General features: G+C 40.0%; 1 protein-coding gene and 1 long non-coding RNA gene across 17 annotated transcripts in view; one reads left to right on the top strand and one right to left on the bottom strand.

Moving 5' to 3' along the window:
- Window positions 1-763, bottom strand: part of LOC135228805 (uncharacterized) — a 37,314-nt gene extending 36,551 nt beyond the window's left edge. Inside the window, exon 1 of the long non-coding RNA XR_010319665.1 lies at window positions 654-763. This is a non-coding gene — a long non-coding RNA (uncharacterized LOC135228805). The remainder of the gene's footprint in view (window positions 1-653) is intronic.
- A 328-nt stretch (window positions 764-1,091) lies between these two features.
- Window positions 1,092-26,996, top strand: part of FMR1 (fragile X messenger ribonucleoprotein 1) — a 56,161-nt gene continuing 30,256 nt past the window's right edge. For 13 of the 16 annotated variants that reach the window (XM_064277657.1, XM_064277659.1, XM_064277658.1 and 10 more), the window contains exons 1-2: window positions 1,092-1,219; window positions 23,453-23,505. In XM_064277657.1, coding sequence (XP_064133727.1) covers window positions 1,169-1,219; window positions 23,453-23,505 — 104 coding nt within the window. In that variant the 5' untranslated portion in view covers window positions 1,092-1,168. Of the gene's footprint in view, window positions 1,220-23,452; window positions 23,506-23,533; window positions 26,979-26,996 lie in introns of those variants that run through there. The other 3 variants (XM_064277667.1, XM_064277671.1, XM_023539109.2) reach the window with 2 other exon arrangements.

A 26,996-nucleotide genomic window follows, 5' to 3' on the forward strand; every position in this document is an offset into this window, starting at 1 on the left:
CAGGAGGATACAGCATGGTGCAGAGGCAGAGATGAGAAAGATTTGGGTTTTGTTTACCATAGAGAGTAAAGTGAGTTGCAAGGAAATGGGTCGTGCAAGGCCCCTGTAGGCAGATCGCCTGTCTGCTACGCACATGCCCACCTACCCTCTTGGTACAGGGTGGCACACAGTAGGGGCAGATATGAGCTGTAGAGAAATGAACAAGTGCTTAACTTTTTTTTATACTTATGTCAAGTAAAAGTATGAAACTGAATTGACCGAAAGGGAACATGTGGGTTAGTCTCGGGTCTGAGGGAAAGCTAAAATTTCCAGAGATGCCAACACAATCCATTGCCCCTCAAGGGACTTGGGATGTATCTCCTACTCTGCCTAGAATGGCATGGTGTGGGTGGGCGCTCTTCTCCCTGTCTGCCTCTAAGGGTCACATTAGCCTGGATGAACTGGTTGTTACTGTTACTAAAGTCTCCTCCAATCTAATTCACCTTTATCCTTGTCTCCCACTCCACCTCCAGCTCAATAAGCCTTTGCTCCGCTTTAAAAAAACAACAACAACAAAAAAAATAAACCACCACCTCCCACCCTGAGCAGCCTGGCCTCAGATGACTGAATGCAGGCGATCGCTACGGGAGGCCCTTTCCCACGCCTCCTCTCACCCTCTCCAGTGACAGGCTCCCTGGTCATCGCTGGGCTTTGCGAAGCGACGCGACCCGTCACTGCCCTTCCCGCCTTCCCGCGCTGGGCCATCCCCCGCACACGCCGAGCCCGCGCGCCCGTCGTCGGGCCTGGCGCCCCAGCCGGTTCCCCACAGCGCGCATGCGCGCGCTCCAGAGGCCGCGGGGAAGGGAAGGGCGGGGCCGAGGGGCCGAGCCGGCGGGGGGAGGGGCGGCGCGGGTCACGTGACGCGGCTTCAGTGTTTACACGCGGAGCGGCCCGGCGTTCAGCGTTCGGCCTCAGTCAGGCGCTCCGCTCCGTTTCGGTTTCACTTCCGGTGAGGGGCCGCCTTGGAGCGGGCAGCGAGCCGACGGCGAGCGCAGGCGGTGGCGGTGACGGCGGCGCCGCTGCCGGGGGGCGTGCGGGAGCGCGGCGGCGGCGGAGGCGGCTGGGCCTCGAGCGCCTGCAGCCCACCTCCCGGGGGCGGGCTCCCGGCGCGAGCAGGGGCGACGAGAAGATGGAGGAGCTGGTGGTGGAGGTGCGAGGCTCCAATGGCGCTTTCTACAAGGTACTCGGCTCTGGGCAGGCCCCATCTCTTCCCTTCCTTCCCTCGCTTTTCTTCGCGGCCTCGGCGGGAGGCAGGCCTGGGGCCGGGCCGGCGCGCTCGGCTGGAGGTGTGGGGAAGGACGGGCGCCGGGCCTTCGGGAAGCCCCCCGAGCCTTCGAGAGCCCCCGGCGCCCGTGGGGAGGAGACACGGGCGAGGAGAAGGGGCGCCCACCCCGGCCAAGCCCCGGCGCGGCAGGCTGGGGATGGGCGAGGGCGGCGGCAGGTAGAGCCAGGCGGGAAGGGCCGGAATCGGCGCGCGGGGACGGCGACAGCCGCTTCCTCCGTCCCCTTGCTCCGTCGCCCAGCTCCCCGCCCGTGGGCTCCGGCCTGACGTGGGGGAGCTGCGGAGGAGCGGGGGGCGCCTTCGGCGGGCCGCCGCCTGTCCGGCCCAGAGGTTTTCAGGTCCCCTTTGGCGTCGCCTTCTGGTCCAGGATTGGGACTTCGAAGAGCGCCGCTGTTCTGGGCGAGGTGTGAAGACAGAGTAGTAAGAAGTGGTCGTCAGTCCCAAATCACGGTGGTAACTGGGTTTACTGCTCTCTCTCTTTGTGCATTTTTACAAGAGCCTCCAAAGTTCCAGAAAGAGCCTAACATATCTGGGCAATCGGTGCATTAAAGAAGTTGGTAATTCTTCTCCTTCGGCCCCCCTCCCTTTTTTTAACGTGGGTAAATTCTGGAATACAGCATCTAAAAAACATTAGCAACTCTACTACTCACTTAAAAATTTTTTTTCGTTTTTTTTAAACTCCCCAAAGACCTGAATATATGCCTCATGAAACTTGAGAAAATTAATTGAGACTGTCTTATTACTGAGGAATTTTAAGAACGGAGTGTTTGGAAATGTTTGCTTTGTGCTCTAAGTATAGGTATTTGCCTCTCTTCTCTTTGGATGTGTAATGTTGCAGAGGACTGTGTTGTAGGGGTTTTGAATAGGCATTAATAGTCCTACTGTGGGTTTTTATTTTTGAAGTTACATCATTGCACATCAACAAATATCTTACATTTGAGAAAAACAGAATTAAAAGCAATGTTTTGGTGGATCAGTAGGGGGTTTGTTAGTTCATATTTACTACAGTAATCTATGAATTTTTGTTTCCTCTTCAATGTCTGTATAACTTCTGTAAGTAAGATCCCACCTTACTAGAGTATTTTGTCAACAGAAGGTGCACATGGAAGGAAGCATGGAAAATAGCTATGGCCATTGTCCAACACAATTGTTAAAGTATTACGGAGTAACTAACGTTTCAAAGGGACATGTTTGGCTATAAGAAAAGCAATCATTGACTCAACTACTTAACAGACTATAAGCTTACCAATTTTATCGCAACATTTGGGGATGAGTATGTTTCATAAAAGACTAAAGAATGTAAATTGTTCCACTAAGAATGATAAAACCTTTTGCTGTACAAGGAAGTGAAAATTAACTCAGCATTTTTTATTCTTCACCGTCTCACCAATATAAAATTGTTAACAGTTGATTCTGCAGTCAAAATTGTGGATGCATTTATTTCAGCAATTCATAATTTCTAATGGTTTGTGTAGAATAGTTCTGGTTCTTAGATTTGTAGTTTTAGTCATTATTTTTGTGGATCTAACTATAGTATACATGACCAGGTACTAATGGTTGAGCAGTATTTTAACTGATTTTTTTTTTTTTTATAATATCAGCTTATATTGGACACCACCCTTATGTCTTTTAGGAGAGTTTGCTTGCCATAGAGGGCAAGTAGCACATCCTGGTCTTGAAGGATTTATTGTTCTTTTCCAGCAACACATGATTTGCTCCAGTGATTTTGCTTGCAAACCGATAGGAATATAAGAAATGCCCCCTATCATTGCCATTAAGCTCCCTTTTTGTTTTTGTTTTTTAACCAAGTGGCTTAATTTGAAGGTGACTTAAAAAAAAAAAAGAACCAATTGTTCCTTAGCTCTTTGAGAGGAGAAGAGAAGTTGCTGTTATGTTTATTTAATTAAGGTTTCTTTTTAAGAAAATCTCAACTGATCTGTATTGGTGAAAAAAGAGTTTCTGTAATGAAAAAAGTTTAGCTGTTTATTTAGCTCATAATATTGCTGTGAGTTATAAAAGAGCAACAAAGTAAACTGAATTGCTTGTCGTTAATGTCTGGTGGGATGGACATGAAAAATAGGAAATAAGACCAATCAAAAATGAACTGCTGTAGAGAAATATGTTGCATTTATTAAAAAAAAAGGAACCTTGTTCATTGAATTGATAAAAAAAAAAACTAAACAAATGAAATAACTTCTTTATAATTGAACACAGACTTTGATTTGCCTAACAGAGCCACCATATTGCAAAGTACAGTTCTCCATCTTCTGAGCACATGCTCCAAGTTTGCAAATAAAAACTCAGTACTGAGTATATGCTGGTAACAGTTTTATTCTTTCTCTAGAACATAGCTGAAGCTCAGGATTTAGAATTAACCATGAACCCTAAACCCTAAGATTGCAATAGTTCACTTCTACTTTTCCTCTCATGTTTATTCTTAAAAATTTGAAAGTTAGATTAGTAATTATCAGAGCCACTGTTTTTATTGCTTAGATATTTCTTTCACATTGAGTCAGTCACATGTACCACTTATAGAACCTTGCGTTATTTTAAGACGTGAAACACTTTGAATTATAACTCACAAAATCTTTATAAAGCATTTTCTAAATGAATAATGTTGAAATAAGGTCTTTATTCTAGGGACATCTGCCCAAAATAGTGTAGTTTTCTTTGGACTGAGTGTTTCGATGTGTTGAGAATGGTAATGAATTAGCTCCATTTTAGAGGTAGAATGTGCTTCACTCCAGTAGGAATGCACTGACATATCTTCAGATTCCTACGTGTGTGTACTAGTATGAAAATTACTAAAGATGGAGAAATTGTGTCTTGGAAACAAAGATGCAAAACCTTTTAGTTTTCTGCAAATGTAGTGACTGTTAACCTAATTCCTTGTAATCTGGTGAAATTATACTTGCTTGTGTTTTTATGGTTATATTAACACTTTAATATATCTTATATTTTTACGTTTGTTATCTGAGGAGAGAGACTTTTCATTTGGTAAGTATTATTACAGTAGCTAGCAGCTAAATATGATAAAATGAACAACCGAAAAAATTTTAAAATAAGACATTAGTGGTCTAAAATGTCATTTTAGCTACATAGCCTACTAGAAGTCACTGTTTTACTATAAATAAACACGCATAAGGGACTACTCGCGTTTTCTCTGAAGTCTCCAGAGCTGACTTTGCATATAGGTGTTATTCTGTACTTCAAGGAAGTCACTTACTCAGTCAACTGCATTTTTTTTTCCTTCTCAGAGCCTAAGTAGTCTTTTTAGTATTTACTATCTTTGTGTAAGCATTGTTTTTTTTTTCCCTTTTGAACTGTGGAGTTTCCAGCTCTATATGCAAGTCTGAGTATTGTGATAACTTTCCAGTTATTAACTGAATATAGAATTCAAAGGTATATTAATTGAGTTTCTGATTCCTGCTCACTATGGGAATATGCTTGTCATGATGACTGTGGTCATGATTATGATAATGATTAACAGGCGCTGAGCGCTTCCTAGGTGCCAGGCTCTTTTTGTGGCACCTTATCTCTGTGAATCTATTTAGTCCTCCCCCGCAGTCCTGAGTGACTGTTAATGCCATTTTGTAGATGAGGACTTTGGCGTACAGAGAAGCTAGGTAGGTGAGTATTAAGTGTCATCAAGTGATTAAGGGTCGGATCTGGGATTTGAAATGAGACAGTCTGACTTCCTGAAATGATGAAAGTTAACTCAAAGAAATCAATTGAATTTGATTTCTTACTTGTTTTTAAGCTTTATTGTGGCCTTTGATTGTATTTGTTACTTTATTACTTGCCTTAGCATTTTTGTAACTACAGTTGTAGGTTATGTTACCATTTTTTGAGGTTGATACAAAGATGTCATAAAATATTCAACTTATGTATCAACTTCCCTTTTTTTTTTTTTTTTTTGCAACTTGGCATACTACCTTGTAATTCTTCATATAAATGGCCTAGTAAGGAAAAATAGTTAAAAAATCTTTGACCTTGCTATGAAATTTGCTTTTGTTGCCTTGGGAGCACCTAAGAACTGAAGCACTCAAAAGTTGAAATACATGCACATAAGGAAAATAACTCATTTAATACTGTTTTCTCTACAGCTGCATTGGCTTGGATCAAGGAAAGCTAGAAAGAGTTGCATTTGTCTTAGAATTGTGATTCATGATCAAATAAAGTCAAGTGTAGTGCTGTAATAATTCTCATTAGAGAAAACAGCATTGTGAAATACCCTCATAAAGAAAATCTGCAGAAGATAGAGGATAGGGACATATGAAATGTGAAAAAAAATAAGATTCGAATGAACAACTTAACAGAATGAATGGACAAAAAAGTACAACAAACCTCCTCAACGGTAGTTCTAACCACAGCTCATATCCAGGAATACCCATTAGTGCCCACATACAAAGGGTGACAAAGTAATAACGTGCTTTATATGTGAAGCTTTGGGTTTGCTTATTTCTATCACATTTCATGTTTCTTATCCTTTCTCTTGCAGGTTTTCTTTATGAGGGATATCTTACAGTGCTATAAGTTTTCTCTGATAAGAGTTGTTACAACACTACACGCGTTGTCTTCAGTGAGTGGCAGAAGCCTACTGACAATGACCAAGTACATAGTTGTGATCAATGGTAGTCCGGTACTTGCACTGAAACATCTGTACACAGTAACCTCTCTTGTGACCAGTGGCTCATATTTGTGAGATGGTTTGCTAAGTAAGCTAAGGGATGTGGAGTGCAATGTGGGAGTAAGAGTTTACCCAAATAGGGATGGACTTTCTGTCTTAGTTTTATTAATCCCGGTAAGTTATGTTTGAATTGGATAGCTCCTGTCATTATGTACTTTGGTAAGTATGATTTTGTGATTACTTCTTTGGTCCAGTTGCAAATAAGCTGGGGATTCTATAGTGGTTTTTTGTTTTCCTGTTTATTTCCTCTTAAATGAGGAGCTTGTCTGTTTTTAACTGTACTTTATCACTTTTCTCAGACCTCAGAGATTTTCACCACATTTTTTCATCCCAGAGTCTAAATTATCGTTTAGTGTTGATTATCTTTGTGGAAGCACGCTTTTTTTTTTAACCCCAATTTTAAATATTTTTTTGGATGTAACTTTCTCAAATACAACAGCATTTGGTTCTACATGATTCTACATCTATTATAAAATGTGCCCCTCTCTGCTTTCTCTCTCATTCATTTAGTGCAGCTATGTGCCTGGCATTGTGCTAGGGACTAAAAGAAAAAAAATACAGTAGCTATCAGTTGGACTCCGACTCATGGCGCCCTCTTGTGTGTCAGAGTAGAACTATGTTCCATAGAGTTTTCAATGGCTGATTTTAAAGAAGTAGATCACCAGGCCTTTCATAAGGCACTTCTGGGTAGACTCAAACCTCCAACCTTTTGCTTAGCAGCTGTTATGAATTGCGTCCCCCAAAAATATGTGTCAACTTGGCTAGGCCATGATTCCCAGTATTGTGTGATTGTCCAACATTTTGTCATCGGATGTGATTTTGCTCTGTGTTCTAAATCCTACCACTATGATGTTAATGAGGTAGGATAGGTGGCAGTTCTGTTAATGAAGCAGGACTCAATATACAAGATTAGGTTGTGCTTTAAGTCAATCTCTTTTGAGATATAAAAGAGAGAAGCCAGCAGAGAGACATGGGGACCTCATACTACCAAGAAACAATAGCCAGGAGAATAGCACATCCTTTGGACCCGGGGTCCCTGCACTGGGAAGCTCCTCAGCCTGGGAAGATTGATGTCAAGGACCTTCCACCAGAGCTGACAGAGAAAGCCTTCTCCTGGAGCTAGCACCCTGCATTTGGACTTCTAGCCTCCTACAGTGTGAAAGAATAAATTTCTCTTTGTTAAAGCCATCCACTTGTGGTATTTCTGTTACAGCAGCACTAGATAACTAAGATAGCAGCTAAGCATGTTAACAGTTGGTGCCACCAGGGACTCTGTGCTAGGCACTAGACGTGTAATTTTATTACTCAAAACCTTAAGAGGGGTAGTCTGGTTCTCCTTTATCCATTCTTTACAGGCAGACAAGGAATATGAGGCCCAGAGCTTGGACCTCGGCTACTATGTGGTGAGTGAAGATTTTGAACCCAGGTCTGATTTGTAGCAAAATCCTTAATCCCTAAGTTTACCGACACCTTATAAGAGCCCTAGCCCTCATCCAGTACAGTGCAGCTCTCTCTGCATTCATTGCAACCCTTTTAAAACCTCTCAGGAATCCTCTTGACCTATTTTCTCCCCAAACACCATCTTTGCTTGAAGTACATAGGATAGCTGGGGACCACAGCAAAATGGAGTTTTCTAAGTTGCTGATAGGCAGGGTGATAGAGTTCTTCAGGTGACCAAAGAGCAGGGTGAGAGTGTTGGGTAAGGGAGGGCCAGGATCAAAGGAGGGTTACTGGAGAAAGTATGATGAGAAGCAGGAAGATGGAACCCTTGTTAGAAGTGACCCTTTGGTAAGGGGCCATAGAGCTCACAGAATGCATTTGTTCTTGATGTTGAGTGCAGGCTTTCCACAGACAGAGGCAACCTGTGGGGCTTTCCTAGTTTGTTTCTTTTATTCGTCTTATTAAAACAACAACAAGAGAGGTGTTCCATGTTGTCTGTATTCAGTCATTATGCAAGCTGTGACTAAAAATGACTGATTTTGAAACAGTCATGCAAACATCCATATATAGATAAGCCTCATTAACTGGAAGGCAATGGCCCTGTTAGGCTATGATGATTACTCAAACCATTCCTGATACGCAAATCAGAAATTTTTTTCAGAGCCTGTGAGTTTGTTTGAATAGTCACAACAGTTGCAGGTCTTCCTCCTTTGGGAAAATGTTTGATTTTAGGAAATAGGCAAATGTGAATGAGTACAATTAAGCTGGGCAGTCAGTGTTTTTTGGCAAATAGAAAAATAAGTCAAAATACAGCAATGAGTAATGAGACTGACTTTTAGAGTACCTTTGAAGGTGGTTCTGAGTGTAGTCCCTACACTTTTTAAATTTTTTAAATCAGCACTGTCCATTGGAACACTCTGTGATAATGGAAAAGTTCTCTGTCCACTATACTAAGTTACATGTGGCTACTGAGAACTTGAAATGTGGCAAGTGTGAGACTGAGGATTGATTTTTTATTTAATTTTAATTTATTTAGATGTAAATAGCCACTTGTGACCAGTGGCTACCTTGGTGGACAGCAGAGTTTTAGATAATGGGAACAGCATTGGGAAGATGCCTAATTTAGCATCAACAGTTCTTGCCCAGGTGTAACAAGGTTCTGTTAGCTGACTAGAGGACTTAACATTTTCAATATACAATATACAGTAAGAAACTAATGTTAATTACTGCCAAGACATGCAAGTGTTGTAAAACTTTAAGGATGAAGACAGAAGTAATTGCCCTTCTTGGGAAACAAGAGATTACCTCTGGATAGGAGTCTTGGTTTTAGTTGCTAATCTGATTCCACCCCTCAGAAAAAAAAAAAAAAAACCAAATCCACTGCTATAGAGTCAATTCAGACTCACAGGATCCCATATAGGACAAAGTACAAGTGCCCCATAGGGTTTCCAGACTGCCACATCTTTCTTCCGTGGAGCGGATGGTGGTTCAAACCACTGACCTTTCAGTTAGTACCTGAGTGCTTTAACACTGTGCATCCAGGACTCCTCATCCCCCAAAAGCAAATTATTAATTTGGTATTAGCCATTATATAAAGACAAAGACAAGGGAGAATTGGGGGCTGTGTGTCTACTCTTCCCTCAATTTTCTAGGATATAGTTTATAAAAGTAAGTGCCTAGGATTGAGCAATGTATCCTTATGAAGCCTACTATATTATAAAACATGGCTAGTATTAAACTCCACCACTCGTTTGTCAGTTTGTAGTAGTTTGTTGGCTTGTGTGTTGCTGTGATGCCGAAAGCTGTGCCACCAGTATTTCAAATACTAGTAAGGTCACCCATGGTGGACAGGTTTCAGCAGAGTTTTGAGACTAAGACTAGGAAGAAAGAGCTGGTGATCTACTTCTAAAACAAAATTGGCCAGCGAAAATGTTATGAATAGCAGCAGAATATTGTTTGATGTAGTGCCAGAAGATCAGCCCCTCAGGTTGGAAGGCACTCAAAGTGTGACTGGGGGAGAGATGCCTCCTTAAAGTAGAGTCGACCTTAACGAAGTGGATGGAATCAAGCTTTCGGGACCTTCATTTGCTGATGTGGTGCAACGCAAAATGAGAAGGAACAACTGCAAATGTCCATTAATAATCAGAACATGGAATGTACCAAAGTATGATTTTGGGAAAATTGGAAGTTGTCAAAAATAAAATACTTGAAGATCGATATCCTAGGCATTAGCTGAAATGGATTGATATTGACCGTTTTGAATTGGACAGTCATATGGCGTACCATGCTGGGAATGACAAATTGAAGAGGAATGGTATCACATTCATCTTCAAAAAGAGCATTTCAAGATCTATCCTGAATTACTGCTCTGTCAGTGACAGGATAATATCCATGCACTTACCAGGAAGACCAGTTAATATGACTATTATTCAAATTTACATACCAACCACTAATGCCAAAGATGAAGAAATTGACGATTTTCACCAACTTCTGCAGTCTGAAATTGATCAGGCATGTAATCAAGATCCATTGATAATTACTGGTGATTACTGGTGATTGGAAGAACGATCCATAGTTGGAAAATATGGCCTTAGTGATAGAAACAGTGCCAGAGATCGCATGATAGAAATTTGCAAGACCAGTGATCTGTTCATTGGAAAAACCTTTTTTCAACAACATGAGCAGCAATGATACACGTGGACCTCACTGGGTGGAATACACAGGAATCAAATTGACTATGTCTGTGGAATGAGACAATGGAAAAGCTCAGTATCATCAGAACAAGGCCAGAGGTTGACTGTGGAACAGACCATCAGTTGTTCCCATGGCAGTTCAAGTTGAAGCTGAAGATAATTAAAACAACCAGGCGAACCAAAATATGACCTTGAGTATATCCCACCTAAATTTAGAGACCATCTCAAGAATAGATTTAACTCATTCAACGCTAATGACCAAAGACCAGACTTGTGGGATGAAATCAAGGACGTCATACATGAAGAAAGCAAAAGGTCATTAAAAAGACAAAAGAAAGAAAAGACCAAAATGGACGTCAGAAGAGACTCTGAAACTTCCTCTTGAATGTTGAGTAGTTAAAGTGAATGGAAGAAATGATGAAGTAAAAGAGTTGAACAGGAGGTTTCAAAGGGTAGCTCGAGAAGACAGAGTAAAGTATTGTAATGAAATGTTGAAAGGCCTGAAGTTAGAAAACCAAAAGGGAAGACCATGCTGAGCATTCCTGAAGGTGAAAGAAGTTAAGAAAAAAATTCAGTGCTCGAGTTGCAAAATATTGAACAATGCAGGAATCTTCTAAAGAGGGTGGAAGGACTACACAGTCACTGTATCAAAAGAAGTTGATCGACACTCAGCCAAATCAGGAAGTAGCATATGATCAAGAAACAATGATACTGAAGAAGTCCAATCTCCACTGAAGACATGTGAAAAACAAGGCTCCAGGAATTGATGGAATATCAATTGGATGTAGCACTGGAAGCACTCACTTATCTATGCCAAGAAATTTGGAAGACAACTGCCTGGCCAACTGACTGGAAAAGATCCATATTTGTGCCCATTCCAAAGAAAGGTGATCCAACAGAATGTGGAAATTATAGAACAAGATCGTTATCACACGCAAGTAAAATTTTGCTAAAGGTGATTCAGAAACGGTTGCAGCAGTACATCGACAGGGAACTGCCAGAAATTCAAGCTGGATTCAGAAGATGACGTGAGACGTGGGATATCATTGCTGATGTCAGATGGATCCTGGCTGAAAGCAGAGAATACCAGAAAGATGTTTAAAAAAAAAAAAATTTTTTTACCTATGTTTAATTGACTACATATTTGACTATGTGGATTGTAACAAATTATGGAAAACATAGTGAAGAATGGGAATTCCAGAACCCTAAATGGCTCATGAGGAACCTGTACATAGACCAAGAGGCAGTCATTCAGACAGAAGAAGGGGATACTGCATGGTTTAAGGACAGGAAAGGTGTGTATCCGGACTGTATCTTTTCACCATGCTTATTCAGTCTGTAAGCTGAGCAAATAATCCGAGAGGCTGGGCTATGTGAAAACGAACTCTGCATTAGGATTGGAGGAAGACTCATTAACAGCCTCCGATACACAGATGACACAACCTTGTTTGCTGAAAGTGAAAAGGATTCGAAGCACTTACTGATGAAGATCAAAGACTACAGCCTTCAACATAAAAGAATACAGAGAGTACACCTCAATATAAAACAAAAATCCTCACAACTGGACCAGTGGACAACATCATGATAAATGGAGAAAAGATTGGCATTGTCAAGGAGTTCATTTTTCTTGGATCCACAATCAACACCCGTGGAAGCAACAGTCAAGAAATCGAATGACATATTGCATTGGACAAATCTGCTGCAAAAGACCTCTTTAAAGCATTAAAAAGCCAAGCTGATGCTTTGAGGACTAAGGAGCACTTGACCCAAGCCATGGCATTTTCAATTGCCTCATATGCATGCAAAAGCTCCACAGTGAATAAGGAAGACCAAAGAAGAATTGATGCATTTGAATTGTGGTGTTCGCACAGAATACTGAGTATACCGTAAACTGCCAGAAGAAGGAACAAATGTGTCTTGGAAGTAGTACAGCCAAAATGCTCCTTGGAAGCGAGGATGGGGAGAGTTTGTCTTAACGTACATTGAGCATTTTACCAGAAGGGACCAGTCCCTGAAGAAGGACGTTATGCTTGGTAAAGTAGAGGGTCAGTGAAAAAGAAGAAGACCCTCAACGAGATGGATTGACACAGTGGCTGCAACAGTGGGCTCAAATTAGCAATTGTGAGGATGATGCAGGACAGGACAGTATTTTGTTCTGTTTTACATAGGGTCATTATGAGTCAGAACACACTTGAAGACACCTAACACGAACAGTATTAAACTAGAGTTCTCAAAATATGCTGTAGAACATGTTGCTAATTTAAACATAGTTGAGTAAATATAAGCAAGATCAAAATGACAGGAAGAAAATGTAGATTTTTTTCCCTTTAAACCAGCGAGTAAAGGTGCATACACGTGTTTAACTTCAGAGTAATAATTTGACTCACCTTGATACAGCGTGAGCCATCGTGAGTATAGCAGAACCCCAGGATACCATGATATCCACCTTGATCTTACAGGGAAACTTTCTTTTAGTATATCCTTATTTTTATTCATTTAAGCTTAATTCTAGAATTTCGGTGTCTCAGTAGCTTCCGTATAAATGTTTTTTGGGGTCCTGCCTCAGCTGCCATTTTTTTCCTTAGGAGCAGCTGATTACTTGACTGGTACGTTTGAATTTGAGGTTTGGGAAGTTTTGTTTTCTAAAGAATCCTTTTATATCAGGCTTTTGAAGATATAACCTGGTCCGCCCAGTTTACCAAGATACTTTTATCAATTGTTTGTGTAGCACATTTATTGAATATTCAGTATATATATATCAGAAATTGTGCCACGTACTGATGATACAGAAATAAAAGACTGGTCTTAATCTGAATTAGTTATCTGTATGTTAAACTCTGTTCTATTATTTCAGTCAGTTGCAGCACTTAAACCCAGTCTGGAATACTTGGTGTTTTCCTTGATTTTTTTCTCTCGTATTCACCATCCAACTGATCATTGCTTCCCACTGGTTTTAACTTTATGACTATGTCTCAAATCCCTTTCCTCCTGTCCACCGATGAGCTCTGCCTTAGGTCTAGTCCTTTATCGTCTCCCATGGAATATTTCAAGTCTCTTAACCAGATTTCCTGCTTCCGGTACCATCCTTCCATACAGCCACCAGAGTGACAATCTAAAATGCAGATCTAACTGTGTTGTGATCCTACTTGGGAAAATCCTCCTTGACAGGGCATGCAGGCCTTTGAATCTAGACCCTTCCCTGGTGGCGTAGTGGTTAAGTACTACGGCTGCTAACCAAGAGATCAGCAGTTCAAATCCGCCAGGCACTCCTTGGAAACCCTATGGGGCAGTTCTACTCTGTCCTGTAGGGTCGCTATGAGTTGGAATCGACTCGACAGCTGTGTGTTTGGTTTGTTTTTTTCCCCCCATTGTCTAACTTTAAGCCTTGTGCTCTATGTCCCAGTGACAACAGACTAATTTTGTTTAATTGAGATATAATTCACCTCCCCAAAATTTACCATTTTAAAGTGTACAATTCAGTGGTCTTTTTTCACAAGGTTGTGTAACCATCACCATTATCTAATTTCAGAACATTTTCATCACCCTGAAAAGAAACCTCATACTCATTAGCAGTCACTCCCCATCTCCCCCTTTCATGTTAGTAGAGTCATATAATATGTGTCCTTCTGTGTCTGATTTCTTCCACTTAGCGTAATGTTTTCAAGGTTCATCTGTGTTGTAGCATGTATTGGTACTTCCTTTTTATCACGGAATAATAATTCATTGTATGGATATACCATATTTTGTTAATCCATTCATCTGTTGATGGACATTTGGGTTGTGTTCACTCTTTGGCTGTTACGGATAATGCTTCTATGAACATTCATGTGCAAGTTTTTGTGTGAACATATGTTTTCAGTTCTCTTGAGCATATACCTGGGAGTGGAACTCGGTCATGTGGTAACTTTACATTTAACTTTTTGAAGAACTGCCAGACTATTTCCACAGCAGCTGCACTATTTTACATTCCCACCAGCAGTGCACAAGTTTTCCAACTTTTCCACACCCTTGCCAACATTTGTTTTTGTCCTTTTTTTTTTTTAATTTTAGTCATCCTAATGAGTGTGAAGTAGTATCTCATTGTGATTTTGATTTGCATTTCTCTTAATGACATGATGTTGGCATCTTTTGTGTGCTTCTTGGACATCTGTGTATCACCTTTGGAGAAATGTCTATTGAAGCCCTTTGTCCAGCACCTTGAAAGTAAGGCCTGCTGATCTACTTAAAAAACCACCTGTTGAAAACCCTGTGGAGCATGCATGTCTACTCTGACACATGGCAGCACCATAAATTGGAATCAACTCAATGGCAACTGGAAAAATCTTACTCTTAAGTTGTAAGCATTCTTTATATATTATGGGTACAAGTCCCTTACCAGATAAAAACCCATTGTCATTGAGTCAATTCCGACTCATAGTGACCCTATAGGACAGAGTAGAACTGTCCCTTAGGGTTTCGAAGGAGCACCTGGTGGATTCGAACTGCCAGCCTTTTGGTTAGTGGCTGTAGTTCTTAAGCACTATGCCACCAGGGTTTCCGATCAGATATAACCTTGTAAATATTTTATCCTACCCTAGGGTTGTCTTTTTATTTTCTTGATAGTGTCTTCTGAAGAACAGATGTTATCTAATTTTGTTGAAATCCAGCTTACTCTTTTTCCTTTTGTTGCTTATGCTTAGGTATTGCCTCATCCAAAATCATAGTTACTACTATGTTTTCTTCTAAGAATTTTAGTTTTAGTTCTTACATTTAGGCCTTTGAGCCACTCCGAGTTGATTTTTTTTATGACGTTTGAGAGCAAGGTTCATAGTCTCCTCTGACATCCATCTTGGTCTTTTCTTTCCTGTCTTTTCATGGCCTCTTGCTCATGTATGATGTCATTCCACAACTCATCTGGTCTACAGTCATTAGTGTCCAACATGTCAAATCTGTTCTTGAGATGGTCTCTAAATTCAGCTGGGATATACTCAAGGTCGTACTTTCTCTCTCCTGGACTTGGCTGTAATTTTCTTCAGTTTCAACTTGAACTTGCATATGAGCAATTGATGGTCTGTTCCATAGTCAGCCCCCAGCCTTGTTCTGACTGATGATGTTGAGCTTTTCCATCGTCTCTTTCCACAGATGTAGTCGATTTGTTTCCCCTGTATTCCATCTGGTGAGGTCCATGTGTATAGTTGCTGTTCATGTTGGTTAAAAAAAAAAAAAAAGGTATTTGCAATGAAGAAGTCATTGGTCTTGCAAAATTCAATCATGAGATTTCTGGCATTGTTTCTGTCACTAAGGCCATGTTTTCCAACTGCCGATCCATGGTCTTTGTTTCCAACTTTCACGTTCCAATCACCAGTGATTGTCAGTGCACCCTGATTGCATGTTTGATCAATTTCAGGCTGCAGGAGCTGATAGAATCTTCAATTTCTTCACCTTTGGCCTTAGCGATTGGTGCGTAAATTTGAATAATAGTTGTATTAACTTGTCATCCTTGTAGGTGTATGGATATTACCCTGTAACCGACAGAGCTGTACTTGAGAATAGACCTTGAAATGTTCTTTTTGGCAGTGAACGCGACACCATTCCTTTTCAAGTTGTCATCCCTGGTATAGTAGACTATATGATTGTCTGAACCAAAATAGTCAATACCAGTCCATTTCAGCTCACTAATGCCTAGGATATCGATTTTTATGCATCCCATTTCATTTTTGACAATTTCCAATTTTCCTAGATTCATACTTTGTACATTCCAGGTTCTGATTATTAATGGATGTCTGCAGCTGTTCCTTCTCATTTTGAGTCATGTCACATCAGCAAATGAAGGTCCCGAAAGCTTGACTCCATCCACGTCGTTAAGGTCGACTCTACTTTGAGGAGGCAGCTCTTCCCCAGTCATCTTTTGAGTGCCTTCCAACCTGGGGGGCTCATCTTCCAGCAGTATATCAGACAGTGTTCCGCTGCTATTCATAAGGTTTTCACTGGTTCATTCCTTCCAGAAGTAGACTGTCGGGTCCTTCTTCCTAGTCTGTCTTAGTCTGGAAGCTCAGCTGAAACCTGTCCTGCATGGGTGACCCTGCTGGTATCTGAATACTGGTGGGATAGCTTCCAGCATCACAGCAACATGCAAGCCCCACAGTACGACAAACTGACAGACACGTAGGGGCTCGTGGAGCAGCTAAAGCAAAAGAAAGAAATGGTGAAGTAAAAGAACTGAACAGATTTCAAAGGATGGCTGGAGAAGACAAAGTAAAGTATTATAACGACATGTGCAAAGAGCTGGAGGTAGAGAACCAAAAGGGAAGAACATGCTTGGCGTGTCTCAAGCTGAAAGAACTGAAGAAAAAATTCAAGCCTCGAGTTGCAATAGTGAAGGACTCCATGGGGAAAATATTAAACGATGCAGGAAGCATCAAAAGAAGATGGAAGGAATGCACAGTCATTATACCAAAAAGAATTAGTTGACGTTCAACCATTTAAAGAGGTAGCATATGATCAGGAACTGGTGGTGCTGAATGAAGAAGTCCAAGCTGCACTGAAGGATTGGTGAAAAACAAGGCTCCAGGAATTGGTAGACTATCAATTGAGGTGTTTCAACAAACCGATGGCAGCACTGGAAGTGCTCACTTGTCTATGCCAAGAAATTTGGAAGACAGCTACCTGGCCAACCGACTGGAAGAGATCCGTATATATGCCTATTTCCAAGAAAGGTGATCCAACCGAATGGAAATTATCAAACAATATCATTTGTATCACATGCAAGCAAAATTTTGCTGAAGATCATTAAAAAATGGCTGCAGCAGTATATCAACAGAGAACTGCCAGAAATTCAGGCCAGATTTAGAATAGGACATGGAACCAGAGATATCATTGCTGATGTCAGATGGATCCTGGCTGAAAGCAGAGAATACCAGAAGGATGTTTACCTGTGTTTTATTGACTATGGAAAGGCATTCAGCTGTTTGGATCATGACAAATTATGGATAACATTGCAAAGAATGGGAATTACAGAACTCTTAATTGTGCTCATGTGGAACCTATACATAGACTAAGAGGCAGTTTGAACAGAACAAGGGGATACTGCATGGTTTAAAGTCAGGAAAGGTGTGCGTCAGGGTTGTATTCTTTCAGCATACCTATTCAGTCTGTATGCTGAGCAAATAATCTGAGAAGCTGGGGACTATGTGAAGAAGAATGGGGCGTCAGGATTGGAGGACGACTCATTAACAACCTGCGTTATGCAGATGACACCACCTTCCTTGCTGAAAGTGAAGAGGACTTGAATCACTTACTAATGAAGATCAAAGACCACAGCCTTCAGTATGGATTACACCTTAACATAAAGAAAACAAAAATCCTCACAACTGGACCATTGAGCAACATCATGATAAACGGAGAAAAGATTGAAGTTGTGAAGGATTTCATTTGACTTAGATCCACAATCAACATCCATGGAAGCAGCAGTCACGAAATCAAAAGACACATTGCAGGGCAAATCTCCTGCAAAGGACCTCTTCAAAGTGTTGAAGAGCAAAGATGTCACCCTGAGGACTCAGGTGCGCCTGACCCAAGCCACGGCATTTTCAATTGCATCATATGCATGTGAAAGGTGGACAATGAATTAGGAAGACTGAAGAAGAATTAACACCTTTGAATTGTGGTTTTGGCAAAGAATATTGAATATACCATGGACTGCCAAAAGAACAAACAAATCTATCTTGGAAGAAGTACAACCAGAATGCTCCTTAGAAGCAAGTGTGGCGGGACTGCATCTTACATACTTTGGACATGTCAGGAGGAATCAGTCCCTGGAGAAGGACATTATGCTTGGTAAAGTAGAGGGTCAGCGAAAAAGAGGAAGACTTTCAATAAGAGGGGTTGACACAGTGGTTGCATTAATGGGCTCAAGCATGACAAGGATGGTGCAGGACCAGGCAGTGCTTTTTTCTGTGGTACATAGGGTCGCTATAAGTCGGAACGGGCTGAATGGCACCTAACGACAAGAAGGGATCAAAATTCATTCTTTTGCATGTGATTATCCAGTAGTCCCAGAACCATTTATTCAAAACACTATCATTCCTTTGTTGAATTGTCTTGGTTCCCCTTTGACTTATTTCTGTCACACTCCAAGCTGTTTAGGGAGCCCTGGTGGTGCAGTAGTTAAGAGATTCTTGGAAATCCTATGGGGCATTTATACTGTCATGTGGGGTCGCTGTGAGTTGGAATTGACAGCAATGGGTTTCTTTTTTTCTTATTTTTTTGGTGGCACAGTGGTTAAGTGCTTGGCTGCTCACCAAAAGGTTGGCAGATCAAATCGACCAGCCACTCCACAGGAGAAAGATGTGACTGCCTGCTCCTGTAGTAAAAATTTGCAACCTTGGAAACCCTTGGAAACTCTGGGGCAGTTTTGCTTTGTCCTATAGGGTTGCTATGAGTCAGAATCGACTCAGCGGGATTGCAGCCTGTTTTCCTGTGTCCTATACCTTTGTTCATTCAGTTCCTTGGGTCTGGATTGCCTCCCCTTTGTCTGGCTAATTCTTCCTCAGCCTTTAAGGTTCAATAGGAACCTCATGTTCTTCCTTAAGTCCTTCCTGGTCATCATACCACCACCATCACACACATACTTTTTCTCCAAGATTGGGGTAGGAATTTCTTAGGCAATGACCCATTTAATAACTGTTCACTGAGTTCATGCTTGTTAGTTACTATTGAGTTGATTCTGACTCACGGCAACCTCACGTTTGTGGAATAGAACTACTCCATAGTGTTTTCAAGGCTGTCACCTTTCATAAACAGATTGCCAGGACTTTCTTCCAAGATGCCTCTGGATGGGTTTAAACTGCCAACCTTTTGGCAAGTAGTCAAGTGCCTAACTGCGCCATCCTGGGAGCCTGAGTTCCTTCTGTGCACTCTGAAGTATGACTGTGAATAAGACCTAACACCCACCTTCAGGAAGCTTACTGTTAGTGGAAAATTGGGCAATAACAGTATAGGATGGTAAGTTTATAGTAGGGATAAGCATAGGATGCTGTGAGAATGCAGAGGAAAGGAATTTAACCTGGTCTTCCAGATTTCCCATAGGAGGTGACATCTGAACTGAAACCTAAAAACCAGTAGGCGATAGCTAGGTGAAAAGAAGGGAAGGACAGTAGGAAGAGGGACAGCACATATAGAGAGGCTCAGGAACTACAGAGTAAGGCACAAGTAGTTCCGAATGTCTGGATCACAAACTCTAAGAATGTGAAAGATGAAGCTTGGAGAGGTGAGCAGGAGTCTAAGCTCAAAGGGCTTTTACAGCCAGGGAAGGAGCTTGGCCATAATCCTGTGGCCAGGGAGAAACCACTGAAGGACAGAAACATAGAACAAATTTGGATGAGAAGCTTAAATCTCTCCAGGCCGTTTTAAAATTAATTAGGATATAAAGGCCTTTGAGTTTCTTTATGCCTTATCCTACCCCTCTAAAAAAAAAAAAAACTTTTTTTAATTGTGTAAAAATTCCTTTTTTGCACTTTATAGAATTATGGACAGCATGCTGATTTAAGAATTTTTTTTTTATATTGTGTCATAGGTTAAAGTTTACCCCACAAATTAGGTTCCCCTTTAACAATTTTATACCATGCCTTTGGTGTTAAAATTTTTACAATGTGTCAGAGTTCACATTTCCATTCTGTTTGTTCTGTTTCCATTGATTTAGCTTCCTTTTCCCTCGTAGCCTTCTCATCTTTACCTTGGGGTAGTCTCACATAGTTAATTGTGTAAGGGAGCATATTACTCACAGTGATATTGTTTATTTTATAAGCCAGGCTGTTATTTGACTGAAAGGTGACCTGCAGAAACAGCTTCAATTCCAAGTTCAAAGTATATCTTAGGGCAGTTGTCTCAGGGGTTCTTCTAGTCTCTTACCAGTCCAGTAGGTCTGGCCTTTTTTAGGAATTTGAGTTTTGTTCTACATTTTTTTCCCATTCTATCTGGGATCTTGTATTGTGTCCATGGTCAGAACAGTCAGTAGTGGTATCCAGGTACCATCTAGTTCTGGTCTCGGGTTAGAAGAGGCTGTGGTTCGTGTGGGCTACTAGTCCTGTGGCCTAGTTTCTTTGAGCCTTTGATTTCCTTCATTCACTTTTGCTCCATGTAAGTAGAGACCAATAGTTGTATCTTAGATGGCAGCTCGAAAGCTTTTAAGACCCCAGACGCTATTCATCAAACTAAGATGTAGAACATTTATCTTTGTGAACTTGTTAGGTGTGGTTGAGTCAGTTTCAACTCATAGCGACCCTGTGTACCGCAGAACAAAATACTGCCTGGTCCTGCGCCATGCTTACAGTCGTTATGCTTCGACCCATTGTTGCAGCCACTGTGTCAATCCATCTTGTTGAGGATCTTCTCTTTTTTTTACAGACCCTCTACTTTACCAAGCATGGTGCCCTTCTCCAGGGACTGATCCCGCCTGCCAACATGTCCAAAGTGTGTGAGATACAGTCTCGCCATCCTTGCCTCTAGGAGCATTCTGGTTGTACTTCTTCCAAGACAGAATTTGTTTGTTCTTTTGTCAGTCCCTGGTATATTCAGTTTTCTTTACTAACACCACAATTCAAAGGCGTCAATTCTTCTTCAGTCTTCTTTATTCGTTGTCCAGTTTTTGCGTGCATATGAGGCAATTGAAAACAACATGACTTGGGTCAGGTGCACCTTAGTCCTCAAAGTGACATCCTTGCTTTTCAATACTTTAAAGAGGTCTTTTGTAGCAGATTTGCCCAATGCAATGTATCTTTTGGTTTCTTGACTGCTGCTGCTTTGTGAGCTATGTTATGCCAGTTGACTAAGTTGTCTCACGAGACTACAGTCCCAAGCCTTTTGATCAGTAAACTAATCCCACAAGTTGTTTGGATATGTTTCGGAAGGCTTTGTAACTGTGCCTCCGTGTGGTTTGTTATATACGTGGATATATATGCAGCATATACAGATGTGTGCATACCCATGCCTACAGACACTCATGTATACCTTCCTCTACACATGTATGCATCCATATCTACCTATGTAATCACACATGTTTTTTGGTTGTTTTTACTCTTGCAAAATTGTATATGTTACAGCCTTTACCAAAATTGTCCCCTTTTCTTGTATACTTCTTAATGTCTTTATTTACCTTGGTCAAGTTTTGCTGACTTCACCCATATTTCGGATCGCTTTTCTCATAACCAGGAAACCCTGCTGGCATAGTGGTTAAGAGCTACATCTGCTAACCAAGAGGTCGGCACTTTACATCCCCCAGGCGCTCCTTGGAAACCCTATGGGGCAGTTCTACTCTGTCCTTTAGGGTCACTATGAGTAGGAATCGACTCGAGGGCAACAGGTTTCATTTCTTTCCTATTACCAAAAGTGTCTACTAGCTAGAAAGTGATTCCCTCTCCCTCTCTATCCTATCCCTGGTAACCATCAAAGTATGTCTGTTCTCGACTTTTTATAATAGTGGAACCATACAATATTCCTTTTTGTGCTTGAGTTATTTCACTCAGCATAATGTTCTCCAGGTTCATCCATGTTATAAGGTGTTTTGTGGACTCTTTGCTATTTTTTATGGTTGTGTAGTATTCCGTTTTATGTAGGTAACAAATTCCTTTATCCATTCATCCATCGATGGGCACTTAGGTTGTTTCCAGCTTTTTGCTATTGTGAAAAATGCTACAGTGAACATATATCTGTTCCTGTCTCTGCTTTTATATCTCTAGGATATACACCTAGAAGTGAGGTTGCTGGATCATAAGGTATTTCTGTTTCTAGCTTTTTAGAACACACCATTCTCTTTTCCATAGTTGTTGTAACCATTTTACAATCCCACCAGCAACGTATAAGAGTTCCAGTCTCCCCACAACCTTGCCAGCATTTGTTTTGTTTTTTTTTGATTGCTACCATTTTGGCTGGGATTAGATAGATGGTATCTCATTGTAGTTTTGATTTGCATCCCTCTATTGGCTAATGATCGAGAACATCTTTTCATGTATTTGTTGGCCGTCCGAATGTTCTCTTTGGTGAAGTGTCTGTTCAGGTACGTTGCTCATTTTTTAATTGGATTGTCTTTTTGTTGTTGAGTTGTTAGAGTTTTGTATATATTTTAGAGATTCAATGCTTATCAGATATGTTGTTGCCCAAGATTTTTCTCAGTCTATAGGTTCTCTTTTTACTCTTTTGGTAGCCTTTTGATGAGCATAATTGTTTAAGTTTTAGGAGGTCCCAATTATCTGATTTATCTTCTGTCATTCATGCATTTTAATTTTGTTTGATTGACTGTGCCAAAAAGTAGGTTCCCTAGTTTTGACCCTATGTTATCTTCCAGGAACTTTATAGTTTTAACTTTAACATTTAGGACTTTGATCCATTTTGAATTAGTTTTTAGCATGGTGTGACCTATGGATCCTGATTTCATTTTTCTGCATATGAATATCCAGTTTTGCCAGCACCTTTTGTTAAAGAGACTGTTTCTTCCCCATTGAATGGACTTTGACCCTTTGTCAAAGATCTGCTGCCCATGGATGGATTTCCTTTTTGGTTCTCAATTGTATTCCATTGTTCTGTGTGTCTGTCATTGAACCAGTACTAGGTTGTTTTGATTACCGCTGCTGTATAGTAAGATTTGAGATTGATTAAAGAATTCTTGATAATTAGCTATTTACTTTTTGTTACGTCTTTCTAAAGATTACTAGCAGTTGCACATCACACTTAAAAAATTTAAATTTCTGTGCTTTGTATTAATAATTTTTTTCTCTCCGAGTGCTTGTGAGATGGAGAATTTAATTAAATTCTGGTAATTGGGCTTTTTAGTGGTATTTCCAGCATATGGTTGTTAAAGAAAAATTAGTATACTTATGTATACATAGATTTGAGGTTTTATTTAATCACTTACTATTTTCTTAATATCTTATTAAGCAAAAGATAGTTGCAGCAGATCTGTACTGGCTGACACATGGCACTCAACAGGTTTCTTGGTTTTCAGTATTTCTAGCCTAAAGTGTACCTCCAGCTTTGCACTTTGCACAGTGTTGTATGTTTCAGTTTACTTGTCTCTTTCCTTTTAGGTACTGAACTCTGGAGCAGTTTTTTTCCTTTGATGCCTTGTTTTTATTTTTTGAAGTATCTGTATTCCTAGCGCGTAGCAGGTGGCAACATAGATGTGATTAATGAAACAATGATCTTCAAAAAATGACACTTTTATTTAAAGCTCCATTTTATTCTGAAACACAAAATGTTATCTGTAAAACTTAACTGAAAACATTAAAATGATTTTCGGGCTTAGAAGTTATTTTAACTGTGGTGTTTTTCTCGCAGGCATTTGTAAAGGATGTTCATGAAGATTCAATAACAGTTGCATTTGAAAACAAGTAAGTGTCTTGATAAGTATCTTTTAATGTTTCAGTTCTTTGATACTTTATGCTAATTGTTATTTTTATTCTTCATTTTTTTTTAATTATAGTCCAGTTTGAGTGTTTTTCAGGAATGGATCTTCATGATAATGACCAGGAAGTTCCTGAGCAACTGAACATTAAACCAGTGAAATGACTGTTCCTGCTAATGGCCTCAGAGGCACCTCTTGTATAACCCAGATCCTTGTATCTCAGTCCTCTTACATGTGTCCTTAACCAGATTCTTCTGGATTAACTGAGAGTTTAGATAGGAATATTTGTCATTATTAAAGGGGATGAAAATGAAGGCATTTGCAGGTGTTGGTAAAAATTGATGTAAGTTTTGCAGCATTTAATCTAAAAACAATTGATTTAGTTGTCGAGTACATTTTATTAGAAATAATCATGGTTACCTGTTATTTTTTATCAGTTTCATCTTTTTTGTAAATCAGTAATGGCACTAGCTGACCTTCTCTGCTTTCTTCTGCTAGATGAGAAAGTAAAAATATTTGCAGTCCTAGGAACATTAGCTATAGAAGGCATCAGTAGTATAGATGTTAACATTTTATTAGGGGAAGCAAACCTCTTGAGTAAATGTTTTTTGGATGCTAATGAAGGCTGGTTTCATAATAGCCGTTCGAGATCCCAAAGGAGCGTATGAACTCCGTAGGTAAAGTGTAGATCCGATCATGATCTTAGGATTTCACTGAACTCTGATGAATGTTTGACAATTATAACATTTTGGATTTTATGTACCAAGAGAAATAATAGTATATTAAAAGCAGGTCATAAATCTGTAGAGACAAAGTAGAAGTGATTGCTGAAGACTGGGGCAATGGAGCAAGAGGGGAACAATGCTAGAGAATACTGGGTTTCTTTTTGGAGTGATGAAAATGTGCTAAAAATGACTGTTGATGGTTTTGCATACCAATAATATACTAAAAACCATTGAATTGTACATTTTAAATGGGTGAATTGTATAGTATGCAAATTATATCTCAATATAGCTGTTTAAAAAATAGTATGTGACCTAGCCACCACACTGAGCAATAAAAAAATTTTTGCTTCTAAGAAAATTTAAAATGCAGGCCTGTATTTTAGTGTCTAGAAAATAAATTTTATAATTAGACTATTAGCAGATTATTTTAGCTACCAATAGGACAAAGTAGTGACACCTTTAGGGGGACAAAGATAAAAGAGTTTAGAGCACCCAGCCCTGTTACCAGTTGCAGACTAATAGTCTCAAACTAAAATACAAGTTTGAATAATAGAAGGCCTTTCTCTGAACACATGGAGCCAAATGTTCCAGAATGTGCCTCTTTGCAGTTTTGTAGAGTGTCCAAGGTTATACACTGAACAACATTGAAGCATATAGGCATCACACCTGATTATTAACCTGGAGAGTAATTTTTTTTCTTGTAAGTACATTCTACTCTTATCTGCTTATTCCCATCACTAGGTAAACACTGTGTTTCTCATATTTTGTTTTTGTTTTTTTTTTTGTAGTCCTTCATCTGAAGTATTAAGCAAACACTGATTTCCTCTTTGCATTTAAGAATGTGTCTTGTTTATACACTGATTTATCAGATCAGTTTTGTTTTCTGTCAGACTTCTGTTTAACTTAAAATTATCTGATCTTTGAACTTCCTAATTATCTCTTGTACCATATCTGCATAAAAGTCTGTCTTCAAGCTATTTGTCATCCTGGGAATAGAAGTTCAATTGTTTTTCCTTGTGTTCTTGGAGTATGTTTGCGATAAAGCACTGGGTTTGGTCATATTACTCAGAGTTGATAGGTTCCTACGAAAGTACTCTCTTTCCCTTTCTTTGTGTGTTTCCTTTTTGGTTTTCTGTTAAAAGCAACGTTTCCTGATAATAGAACTTAAGATTCTGTTTACTCTTTCTTCCCTTTCAATCATAAAGAAACTCCTGTAACTCAAATACCAAACTATTTTAGATGCTTTGTTTTTACCTTCCTTAGTTCACATTTTTGAATAATTAGAATTTTTATCACTGTACATTTAAGCAATAAAATGATTCTTCTCATTGGAACCAAAAATATATTTATCATTATTATATACTTTACAGATTAAACTTAAAAATGAATTTGTAACATTTTAAAAGTCACAAATTTTCAATAAGTATACAAAGGCTTTTTGGAAGTTAAGATAGTTTTTAAAAAAGTTTTACAGTTTCCAGTTGTGTACAGTAATTCAGAGGAAGGGTTCCGTCTAACTTAGGCCCCATGTGGATTTCCACACATTCTGAGATATTACCTGCCCTCTTATGTGATGGCTCTTAAAAACAAAACAAATGAACAAAAAAACCGTTTACTCAATAAGATTTTACTAAGAAAGCTGTTTAGCAGAACATTGACATTATACATAGGACAGGTATCAATATTTGCTGATAAAATACCCCAAAAGGAACCCAGAAGTGACTGCTCCAGCAGCTGAACCCCTCCAGTGTTTTTACAATGTGTTTGTTATATAAAAGAAGAATTTGGTCTTTTTCAAAATCCTTCTGTATCGTAAAAAAAAAAAACAAAAAACAAGTTACTGAACTCCTGTAGACTCTCTCCACCGGGTTTCTGTGGTTTATGAGACCGCACCAGCCCAGGGCATGCTGGTACGTCACACTGATCAGCAGCCAGCCACCTACGGCAAGAATTGACCACCTCGTGGGATCTAAAATTTAAAGGGGCAAAAGTGAGTTGCAAATTGGTAATGTGCTGACTGCCCGGTTTTGCTTGGAAATTCAAAGGCATTTAGGACCCATTTCTTTGGTCACTGGAATGTGGTTAAAATTCCTTTACAAGTAGAACTATGTTGATGGTGTTACCAACACTTACAGATACTAACATACTTAATTTAAACATCAAAGTAAATTTTCTTTTATGGCCTTACAAATTAGAACACTCTAATGATCAGAACTCTCTGAGGTTGGCATTATTGAAAGGAAGACACTTTTTTGAAAATTCTAAGATTAATTTCTTGTGTTGAGAGAAATATTCTAAATGGAACTACAAGACTGCTATGCTGCATTTAGGCTTTGTTGAAATGTCTCTATATTACCATTACACCCCAGCTTAAAACAACAAGTGTTTATTATATCACAGGTTCTTTGGGTCAGAAATTGGGATTGGCTTAGCTGGGTGGTTCTGGTACAGGGTCTCTCTCGAAGGCATGGGCAAGATGCCAGCTGGGGTTGCCGTCATCTGAAAGTTTGACTGGGGCTCTTCCAAGGTGGCTCATTCACATGGCTGTTGGCAGGAAGCCTCAGTTGCTCTCCACGTGGGACTCTCCATAGGACTGTTTGGGTGTCCAAATGCCGTAGCAGCTGGCTTCTCCCAGAGCAAGTGGTCCAACAGCAAGGAGGAAGCTGCAGTACCTTTTATGATGTAATCTCAGAAATTATGTACCGTCACTTCCACCGTACACTATTCGTTAAAAGTGAGTCCTGAAGACCAA

The sequence above is a fragment of the Loxodonta africana genome, chromosome X (assembly GCF_030014295.1).
Source record: "Loxodonta africana isolate mLoxAfr1 chromosome X, mLoxAfr1.hap2, whole genome shotgun sequence".
Classification (NCBI taxonomy): Eukaryota; Metazoa; Chordata; class Mammalia; order Proboscidea; family Elephantidae; genus Loxodonta; species Loxodonta africana.